General features: G+C 34.5%; 1 protein-coding gene across 5 annotated transcripts; it reads left to right on the forward strand.

Moving 5' to 3' along the window:
* The first annotated feature begins 7,857 nt into the window (after positions 1 to 7,857).
* LOC136224861 (cleavage stimulation factor subunit 77-like) lies at positions 7,858 to 11,069 on the forward strand. 5 transcript variants are annotated; one of them, XM_066013291.1, is made up of 8 exons: positions 7,860 to 8,140; positions 8,412 to 8,478; positions 9,336 to 9,456; positions 9,603 to 9,679; positions 9,765 to 9,833; positions 10,322 to 10,431; positions 10,608 to 10,670; positions 10,851 to 11,069. In XM_066013291.1, the coding sequence occupies exons 3-7, from the start codon at positions 9,342 to 9,344 to the stop codon at positions 10,633 to 10,635; spliced, it is 399 nt and encodes a 132-aa protein (XP_065869363.1). In that variant the 5' UTR covers positions 7,860 to 8,140; positions 8,412 to 8,478; positions 9,336 to 9,341; the 3' UTR covers positions 10,636 to 10,670; positions 10,851 to 11,069. The 5 variants fall into 5 exon arrangements, 3 of the variants coding, with proteins under 3 accessions (XP_065869364.1, XP_065869363.1, XP_065869362.1); XM_066013290.1 differs by having other exon boundaries at positions 7,861 to 8,140; positions 8,406 to 8,478; XR_010686652.1 differs by lacking the exon at positions 10,322 to 10,431 and having other exon boundaries at positions 7,858 to 8,140; positions 8,406 to 8,478; positions 9,603 to 9,686.
* The last annotated feature ends 128 nt before the right edge of the window (positions 11,070 to 11,197 follow it).

Below are 11,197 nucleotides of genomic sequence, written 5' to 3' on the forward strand. Positions count from 1 at the left end.
TTCTAGGTTCATCTTTAACTGGCATTAGAGGCAATTGCATGTAAAAATACAAAAAAGAAATTACTATACATATTAGAGTATTAGAGATTGCTCTAATAGTAAAGAGGTTTGGAGGAAAATTCTCCCACACCATATTTTCTCTTCCTTCATGGCACATTCTGAGGTCGACTGGTTCTCTGATGGTGTTAGAGGAAAGTTGCTTCCATACATGGAGCATGGTGACATTTTCTTTGCTATTATCTGTCACCAAGTTTGGAAATGGAGAAACGAGGAGATTTTTGGAGATAAAACTGTTTTTATGACAAACTTAGCTGATTTCTTCTCGAAAAAACTTTTCTCTATTATCGATAGTTTCAAAGGAGAGTCCCTTGCCAGAGCCTCTCAGTGTTGTGATGTCCATCTCGTGGGATGGAGCAGGCCAAGAGAGGGGGTTGTGAAGCTGAATACTGATGGTTCCTGCCTCAGTAACGGTAAGATTGCGGCTGGAGGTGTGCTTAGAGATGTAGGGGGCGTCTGGCTTTCTGGGTTCTCCCAGAATTTAGGGTTGGGTTCTTCCTTTTCTGCGGAGCTCTGGGCTATTCTTACTGGAATCAATCTTGCTAAAAGGCTGGGTGTTAAGAGGCTCTCTGTGGAGTCTGATAATTTGGAAGCAATCAAAATGATTTCTGAGAATCATTCTATGGGTCTTAACAGTCGCAACCTCATCAAAGCTATTATAAGGCTTTGCTCCTCCTTTGAGTTCGTAGAGTTCAGACACATTTTTAGAGAGCAGAATCGTGTTGCTGATCGCTTGGCGGCGGCGGGCCATGAAGGGACGTTAGGCGTTACTACCCTTCCTGTTTCCCCTAGTTTCATCTCTCATCTTCTCTTAGAAGATAGGATTGGGGTTAGCTTCCCTAGGCTAATTCCTGGGTAGTTTGTTGTTATTCATTTTTCTTTTCCTTTTCTACCAAAAAAAAAAAAAAAAATAACATACTTTAGCACTTAAAATTAACATATTAAATGTCTCTTGATTATTAATTTATTTGATAACATAACTTAAAAACTTTAGTTAGTGTGGAGAGTTTAAGCCAGCAGGTGGAGTTTGAAGTAGTGTAAAAAATGATGGTCTCACTTGTTAAGAGCATGATGATAGGCCTCGCCAAAAAATCGACTCTTGCTTTCTACCTACACATTATGAGAGATGTTGAATGGGGTTTTTCTTCCGTTAAATGCATGCTAATGGGGCAAGTATGTTTTTCATTGTGGTTTACCTTCATATTTTTCGTGGTCTATATTATTCGAGTTATAGCAGAACATTACTCTGTTTTGGATGCATTTTGTTACTTTATTTATGGAATCTCAAAGAGTCGAGAGCATAATGTTCAACTTGCATGTGTTAAACATATAGCCTGAAGTTTCATGATTTGAACTTAGGCAGGTGAAGCAACTACACGTAAAAGCTTGTAGTCCTTTCATAATGCATAGCATTATCTAGGCAATAGGATCAAACGTAAAGCAGCGCTTTCTTAGTAGAGTTTTAGGCATATGAATCAGAGCAAAAGAATGCTTGGTTCAGGGCTTTGTTATAAAAAAGGTAGTGGTAGTAGGTTTTGTACAATTTAAAGATATGAGCGCATTGGCCACTTGGCCCGGGAGATATAGCTCAGTTGGTAGAGCTCCGTTCTTGCATTTGGATCGTTGCGATTATGGGTTGAATGTCTAATTATCCAGACGGTCCAGTAACAATGATAAAGTAAAAGAGGAATCCCCCTTTCAATTCACCAGATGCGGACTCGTATGTTTCGTAGTAAAAACCTTCCTTTATCACTGCTTTGAGAGACTATTTCTTATTTTGTGCGGAAGCTATTTATAAAGCACTTTAGTTGAGTGACATAGTGGTTGAAAGCCATTATGGGTAGTAAAAATATTTAACTTAAAATTTTAAGTTAAATATTATTTTAAGTTAATACTAATCTTTAATATTTATCAAACCGTTACACTATTTAATAATTTCAGCATTTATAATATTCACTACTTAAAATTCAGTAATTATTTTTCAACACTTAATGTTCAGTTTTATCAAGTATCACCTTAATTCATGTAAAATTTTGAGGCATGACCATAACTTCTTTTATTATTTTTTATTGGGATAATGCTAAAAAATGTCTCTAACGTTTTTAGAGAAATTAAAATTGTAATAGCATGACCTAATATCATATAGATATTATCTGCTCTCATCCAAATCCACACATATTGGGCTTCATAGTTTTAAAACGCGTCTACATGTATTAGAAATTCACCTTACTAATCACTCTCTATCCATTTTCAATGTGAGATTCAATTCATTCGTGCGCTCATTACCATTCCTTAGGGTCGTTCCTTGCTCATTTTTTACCCCAACACCATCCATTCTAGACCGGGTCGTTATAGACCTAACACTTTCCGCCTGAGTCATTCCCGAACCAACACATCATACGTGGAGAGTCGACTTTGATACCAATTGTAATAGTCAAGTCTAATACCATGTAGATATTACTCACATTGACCCAAATCCAAAACATTGGGACTCACATTTTTAAATCGAGTCTACATGTGTTAAAATAATCATCTTACTAATAGCACCAATCACTCTCTCTCCATTTTCGGTGTGAGATTCAGTTCATTTTTGCCCACTCACCATCTCTTAGAGTTGTTCCTTGCTCAAGTCTTCTACCCTCATTAGGGACAATATCGTTACACAAATATACTCCTAACATATAAAATAACTTAATATTAGACCTCACATTTATATCTGTAATTAATTTCAGGTTATTATTAATAGTTATAGTTTAAAATTTTACTTAGTCTAACTAAAACTCGATTTAAAATGACAGTTGGCATTAATATATCGAGTTATGGATCCGTTTATAAACCTAAATACGCGTTTGATCTATTTCAAATGGATCGATTATGTAAATGTAAAATGGCATTAGGTCTAATCTAGGCTTGTCAAACCCCCTAGTTTTGGTGAGCTTAGGATATATAAAAATAGGACGGTTTAGTTTGGATCAACCTATTATATTAATAATTTATAATTATAAAATAAAAAATACATAAATTTATAATTAAAATTCAAACTTATAATATTTTAAATTTTTATTATTAATAAATATTTTTTAAAGCGGATTTACACGTATAGAAAGCAAAAAAAAAAAAAGAACTTTGATTGTTATGAAATGAAAGTGTTAATCAATAAAAGAGCATGTATTGGTATATATATAGTGAAGCTAAATCTAGAATCATCTAAGCTGGGTTGGAAGAACTTATATTAACATTGGCGCCAAAACTCTAACAGCCCCAATAACATATTATAAAGTGAAGTACAATCGTAAATGGAGTGAATGAATCCTCTTATATATGATACAACTTCACACTATATGATAGCAATTATGTAATGTGTAGGAAGAGTAAAACTAGTATTGAGAGTGAAACCAATGTGAATGACAGTAGTAATGTGAATTTACAGTAGTAAAAGCATATTTGTTCTTGGTAAATACAAATATGCTAATAGTATAGCGACCGTAAAAAAATACATTATTATATTTACATATGTAAATATGTGAAATTAGGATCCTAAAATAATTAATCGAGGTTATAAGTGATACAATTAATTAAGGTTGTGTAAAATATTAACAAAAAATTACTTTTATAGTTAAAGATAATAATGAAAAACGGTAGCAGATATAATGAGAAATTAAAGGGATAGATAGAGTTAAATATTAACTAATAATACCAATTATTAACATGTATGTATGTATTCGGTGGAGGTAAAAAAAGAAAGAAGATAACACAAAATAAAGCTCTAGTTTTCTATTTGAAAGGAGGTCTCCATATGAAAAAAAAGAGAAATTGATGCCAAAGAACTCTTTTTTTTTTAATGTGAGGATCAAGTAAAAGTTAGTCGGAAGAGTTTGCTTATTTGTTAGATTTAAAACTGGGTATTGAGGTAAGCAGGGATGGATCTACAGTGGGGGCAATGGGAGCACTTGCCCCCACTGAAATCTAGGAAGCAGTAAAATCACATGTATTGTTGTTGTGATTTCTAGAATTTTTCCCCCTTTGAAACAAAAACGCCATGGATGTTGGGCAAGAGCTGTTGGTTTGCGTTAGGGCGAGGTAGGAGAAGAGGACTGAAGCATAATATTTTTTTGTCTTTCAATTAGGCAAAACGATGTCGTCCCACTTAGTGGAACGACGTCGTTTTTCCTAATCGAAAGACAAAAGAAAATTATTACAGTGGCATGCTTAAGAAATAAAAAATGATGGGTTAGTGAGGCATCCACTCAATTCTCCATTATGGAGAACCATTAATCAAAAGTTTAAGGAGTTCGATTAGGAAGTTCCAAATCTTAGATTTGGTCTTTGTACTGATGCGATGAACCTATTTGGAACACTTAATATCCAATATAACACTTGACATGTGTTGAAACAACTTTCCACATGATTTTGATTTGACAAAATTATTTAAGTAATGATAAAAATATTCTAACACATTAAATTTAAATGCTTTGATTTATTACACTAATGTGTTTGTTCAATGTTGAGTTTAATTGTGTATAAGACATTGAGATTAAAAAAGCCCAAAGGCCCATAAAGTGGAAGTCAAGCCCAAGTCAACACATCAAGACCATTCGGCCCAAGAGTTCAAAACGAAGCTGTATCAACTAAAACGACGACTCAGCAAGAGAAGGATCGAGAAGCCTTCATGGCAAAAGCTTCAAGTAGAAGCTGCTGAGTTGGACGACAAAGCAGTCTGGACAGCGACAGACAATGTTCAACTTCTAGACAAAGTATTTCTACTTTGAGAAAAATTCAGAAGGCGCAGAAAGCTGTCTCGTGGATTTGTCCTTAAATGTCGAAAAATTCTGTTGAAGACTGACGAAGACAGAAGATGCATGAATCCTATTGGCCAACGACGCTGAGCACGCCCAGAGTGACAACGACAGGAAGCCGTTTCCCTCCAACGGTTATTTCGAAATTCGAAATGACCAAATGCCTCAAGTGTCACTATATAAAGGCCATCCATTTGCTTCAATCGATGCAGAACTTCAAGTAGTCGAAACGCTGACCAAATTCATACTCGAAGATTCTGTGAGAAAAGCAAAGCAAATACCTTACACCAATTTCCATATTATTGTGTAAAAGTCTAGAGTGATTTCCAATCATCTAAAGTGTCTTAGCAATCGTTGTTTAGGACAAACACTTTATCATTTCTAGAAGAATTGATAGGAGAGGCTGAGTACTCGGTTATAGTACTCAGCGTAGATATAGGAGTGAGTAGAGGTATAGAGGAAGGTACTCTTGTTATACTCAGCTTCTATTTGTAAAAGGTTTCATGCTCTACCTTTAAAGAGCTCAGTAGAGAATTCAAAAAGCTCGGAACGAGTTCCGGGGACTGGACGTAGGCGGAGAGGCCGAACCAGGATAAGTCTGCTGAGTAATATCTTTCTAACCCTTAAACTCCTTTAATATATATTGCTTGCTATGAAAACTGACTAAGTAAAGAACTCACGCTGAGTTACGTTTACTAAGAAGCTGAGTTCAGGAATAGTCTCTAAGTGCTATCTCCTGACTCAAGTAAAGAAGTAGACTTAGTCACAAGTTGACTAAGCTTGTGTCTTAAATCTACTTAGTGACGCTGTGTAAACCTTTTCATAAGAAAAGAAGTCAGTCTTAACGGACAAAATTTTAAATAGTTCCTATCCCCCCCCCTTGGAACTAACTTGTCACGTTATAAGGGACCAACAATATATTCTTTTAACCATCTTGAATTTGCCTCATTGGTTGTGTATAAAACACAAATACACCATGTTGTCGCTTCTCATCTTTAGGCCTAAACCATAAGGAGACGACATAGTTGTGTATCTAGCGCCACTCATTGAAGATATAAAATTATTGTGGGATAAAGGGTACTCAATGTCTGATGTATATAGTAAAACAAATTCACCTTATATGCCATGATTTTTTGTATGATAAATTACTTCTCAGCTTATAGAAATTTGCCAGTGTACAATATAAAGGGTGAAATGACATGTCTGATTTGTGAGGATCATATAGAAGTAATGCATCTAGACTACTATGGGAAGGATGTATACATGACTCATCATAGGTTTCTCCCTCTAGACCATCATTTTCAAAGAAAAAAAGCTCATTTTCCTTTATGTGCAAGTGAGGTTTATGGCCGACTTAATAACATTAAAATTGTGTGCAATAAGCCTTATAAAAGCAATTCAATTAGCGGTTATAAGAATATGTCAACATTATGGAATTTTTCATATTGGGAACATTTGAAAGCTAGACATTGTATAGATGCGATGCATATTGAGAAAAATATTTGTGATTCAGTTATTGGGACACCTTTTGACACATGCTAGGCAAAACAAGGGTGCAATGAATGTTAAAAGAGATATGGCTAAATGAGTCGATTAGAGTTAGAACAGCGGAAAAAGGGAAACACTACCATCTTCTGCCGACTTGCTACACTTTGTCTAAGACGGAGAAAACTAGATTTTGTGAGTCTTTGCATGAATTAAATATACCTTCTAAGTACTCTTCAAATTTCCCTAGACTTATATCAATGATTGTCCTGAAATTAGTTAGAATGAAATTTCATGATTGTCATGTCTTGATGCAATAATTCTTACTGGTTGCAATTCAATGAATATTGCATATTCATTGACGCCACAAGTGAGATATACTATTATAAGACTGTGTATCTTTTTCAACACTATATGTAGTAAGGTGATCAATCTAATAAGATTAGATGAATTGCAAGTCGATATAACTAGGACAATATGTGGATTTGAAATGTATTTTTCGCCATCATTTTTTGATGTGATGCCTCATTTGGTCATTCATATGAAATTAAACTATGTGGGCCAATGTGTATGAGATAAATGTATCCATTTGAACGAGAAATGTTCATCTTAAAAGGGAAAGTGATGAATACGGCCAAACCTGAAGCTACTATTATCCAATGAACAGTGACCAAGGAAGTTGAATCATAGTGTGCTCAATATTAAACATATGCACAAGATATCAGATTGCCAAAATCTCGATATGAAGGTAGGCTTCAGTGTAGGGGTACCATTGGTAAAGAGATTAGTGGTAAAATATTGAGAAAGGCAAAGCATTTTGTGTTGGAAACTCTTGTTGATGTTCATCCATACTTGGATGAGCATAAGACATTCCTTAGAAATAAATATCCTTCTGTAGCTTGATAGAGTTGCATAATACACTACAACAAATCATTACTTGCACCACGAATCATGCCACGAGAATTCCAAATTCGTGGCATATTTCCATTTAGCCACGGGAAAAAGAGAATCATGTAAAAACTTTAGATTACTTGATATATTTATGCCACGAGTAATTGTTTTTCGTGGCAAAAATATACTTATGCCACGATTTTTGCCACGATAAATTTTTTTTCGTGGCTAAATCTATTTATGCCACGGAAAAAAAAAATTTACATGTGGCATAAAATTACTTATGCTACATATATGTTTTTAAGGTCCTTATATTTATCTTAATCAACTCTTTATTCCATCCGTACAATTGTTTTTGCATAGTAAACAAAATTTTCATTAATTATATAAAAAATCAAGTGCAAAAATACCTCTAACATTTATAGACAGAAACAATTTTACCCTTAACGTTTAAAATGGTACAATTTTACCCCTAATATTAGCAACCAAGAACAATTTTACTCGTAATATTATTAAATTGGATCAAGTTAGACATTATTAACAGGCGGGTAGTTTTTACTTCCGCATGTAAAATAATAAAATTAATTTTTTTTTTGTAAGGTAGGCGGGAATTTCATTTTATTCTCCCTCTCATTTTTTCATTACCAAATGTACTCTCAAATTAAAAGCAGTCTGTATCTCTCTCTCTCTCTCTCTCTCGATCGATCGATCGATCTTCACCTCACCCATCTCTCTATTCCCACCCTCACCAGTTCAATTTACTCATCACTTTAACTGTATGATTCTTGATGGAAAAAACGCCGTCTCATCCCCCTATTGAACCACTCGGTCATTAGCTGTTAAAATTTGGACTCTTTCTTTCGTGTTTTGGACGGCGGCAACAGCAAGCGCGGAATTTTTCTTTAATTGAGGTGAGTTAACTCTTAATTTTGAATGGATTTTAAGGATTTTGAATGGGTTTGCTTTAATCTGATATTTTATACTGGACGCTTCTTTGCTTAGGATTAGGGATTTTGAATAGGTTAGGGAAATCCCCAATATTCGTATGGTTTCTGGTGCTGCCCTGTAATTCTAGATGAGTTAATTATGGACTTTGACTTATCTTACTAATATGTATGCTTTCTTATTCCTTTGACCATTTCTTTCTTTCTTGCATTTGTGCTTCTTGCTTTCTAGATACAGATTGCACTGTGGACAAATTGTCAATATGAGTTAGTTTATCCAACGGAGAATTTCAAAGGCTTGGCTTGTAAGTGTATACTTCTATTTCATTATATATTGTATCAAATTCTATTTTATTTGTATATTGGTTTTGTAAATATCTTAAATCTTAGGGAAACAATGCTTGATCCTACTGTTTTGTTAGCTCTCTTGTTTGGAAGTGAATTCTTTGAGGTTTACATATGACATTCATCTGATTTGAAATGATGAACTCATATCAAGCAATAAGTTTACAACACTCATTCATAGGCAACATGCATACATCTGTTTAATTCCCAAAAAAGCAAGGTCATTTGTTCTTTTGCTCTCTGCAATAAGCAATATATTCTAATTCGCTCTGCTCCCAGGCATTTTCATCTCCGGCTTAGATTTGTGCTCAGAGTCATTTTTATTATTTCAATTTTGTCGAATCATTTTTGTTGAATTCTGTGTTTCTACCAAGTTATGTTCTGACTGAGGTTCTAGTTGTGTCTAAAAGTAATTGAGATGCCAACCAAGTGTCATTTTTGTCCGAAGTTACTATATAGTTGCGACTCCATATAAATATCATGCATGCACAAGACTACTGTTTCTGCAAGCAGTGTTAAACTCAACCTTTTGGAGACAATGGGTAGAATGGTCTGTACTTTTGTATCACTAAGCAGCAGTTCCTTCCAAACCATAGGAAAATGTTCCACTTCTTAAATTGAAAGCAGACTAGATAGACATGGTTTCATACTTCGTGACAATTATATGGTTTGCCATAACATTTGAATGTATCATCTTAAGTCATGCTCTGTTAAAGGTTTACATCTTTAGTCCTATTCTAGGAAACCTTAGTTTATCCCGAGATCAACTGTTTTTTATTCAGTACAGTAGAATGACATGCTTCCTTATTGTTTTCAGTGCCTGATGTATCTGTATCACTATCCTGATATATGGTATGACTATGCTACTTGGCATGCAAAAAGTGGTGCTATAGATGCTGCAATCAAGGTTTTCCAACGGGCTTTGAAGGCCCTTCCCGGTAAATTTTATTTCGCCTATTTTCTTTCAACATAGTTTTTAAAGACTCAAAATCTATTCATGAATTGCCTTTTGCTTTCTCATTTATGCTGTAATTTGGCTTTATTCCCCCTCTACGCAAGCATGTAAAACTATAATTTCCTATAGGTTTGGGGACACCTCCAGATTCAGAGATGCTGAAGTTTGCTTATGCTGAGTTGGAGGAATCCCATGGGGCAATCCATGTATTTTGTAATATGTTATTTCCTGTTGCTTTTTCTTATTTTTTTATTTTTAACTTTATCAACATGGACTCTTGCTTTCATTCAGCCTGCAAAAAAGATATACGAAAGTCTTTTGGGAGATGGCGTTGATGCTACGGCTCTAGCACATATACAAGTAAGGATTTTCTTTATCATAATTTTTAATAGTTCAGTGAGTATATTTTTGTTTCTGTGGCTAAGCAGGAATGTTTTATTTTGCATGCTAAAATATCAAATATGGACACATAAAGAAGTGGATATATAAACATCCATGTCTATTATTAAATAGAGTTGGTAGAGTTAGAGTATACTTATGCCATATGATTTACGAATTTTTTATATTCTATGGCCTAAGTTGTGTACAATAACCTCTATGATGCTGTGCCCTTGAAATAGCATCATTCTAATTCAAACGTGCAAATTTATGAAGGTGTATGTAAATGTTCAATAAGTATATGAAAATGATAAAATTGACACTAATATATGAAAATGTTCAATAAGTATAAGTATATCATCATAGGGCCTCTTTACCCCTTGTTTGTTGTTGTTATATATATATATATATATATATATATATTGAAGTGTTTAATGAACCCATTAAATGCTATTGATCTTTATATTTAGGCTATATTGCATGAGCTACTCAGAAGACATAGATTTGGACATGGATACAGAAATGGACACTGGAGTATTGGTTTTCCTAAGAAATGGACACCGGAGTATTGGTCTAATAGGTATAGTATGGTTACTCAGTATCTCATTGAGGAGCAATTATTTTTCATTTTGGTTAAATTGTAATATCCAAGGAGAAGAATCGTGATATCAAGATCGTGTTATTTCTATAAACATGGAAACGATCTTTTTGTTTTTCTTTAATGTCTCTCTAATTCTTGGAGCATCTCTGTCTCAGGTTATGCAAAGTCTTGCCAAATCAATAGTCTGGGATGGAGAAGGAGCTACAAGTCTTATTGAGGTCTGCTTCACATGTTAAAGAGTTCTCTTGAAATACCAAATTCTTTGCTATGGGATTCCTTCACCCCGTGTTAGATTGATAATTAGAAAAATTGCAGTTCTCCAACAACTGAACTAAAGATGCTTTGGATAAGTTAAAAGTATGCAAAACCATTATTCAATTTTCTTCTCTCTCTTACAGGGTAATTTGTCAATTGGTAGTATATATGCTGGTGGCGATCCTGTACAGTTAACTGGTCCTGAATTATAACAGAGTTCTCCAAAAAGCCATTTCATGTGTTTTTGCATTATGCTGGATACTCTTTGGAGGATGTTCTTCTTCAAGATCCTCCTTTGACTCGGTGGCTATGGCTGGCTCCAATAGTTATTGGTAATTCAGAGGATCGTAGAGTATTCTGATGTCTCCATCTCCTTGATTTCTTTCTCAGGAATTTTCACATGCACCTTAATGAGCAAGTGAATTTGCTCATTCACCGTTAGATATAGACTTATTAAATCTAAACCCCAAGATGCTTTGAATCTCCACCT

This window comes from Euphorbia lathyris, chromosome 3, assembly GCF_963576675.1.
Source record: "Euphorbia lathyris chromosome 3, ddEupLath1.1, whole genome shotgun sequence".
NCBI classification, from domain to species: Eukaryota; Viridiplantae; Streptophyta; class Magnoliopsida; order Malpighiales; family Euphorbiaceae; genus Euphorbia; species Euphorbia lathyris.

What these genes read in the sequence shown, in the direction of transcription:
- LOC136224861 (XM_066013291.1), top strand. Translation starts at nt 9,342, where the DNA reads ATGTATCTGTATCACTATCCTGATATATGGTATGACTATGCTACTTGG. An exon ending in CGGCTCTAGCACATATACAA is followed by an intron (nt 9,834 to 10,321) that starts GTAAGGATTTTC and finishes CTTTATATTTAG; the next exon opens with GCTATATTGCATGAGCTACT. An exon ending in CCGGAGTATTGGTCTAATAG is followed by an intron (nt 10,432 to 10,607) that starts GTATAGTATGGT and finishes TCTCTGTCTCAG; the next exon opens with GTTATGCAAAGTCTTGCCAA.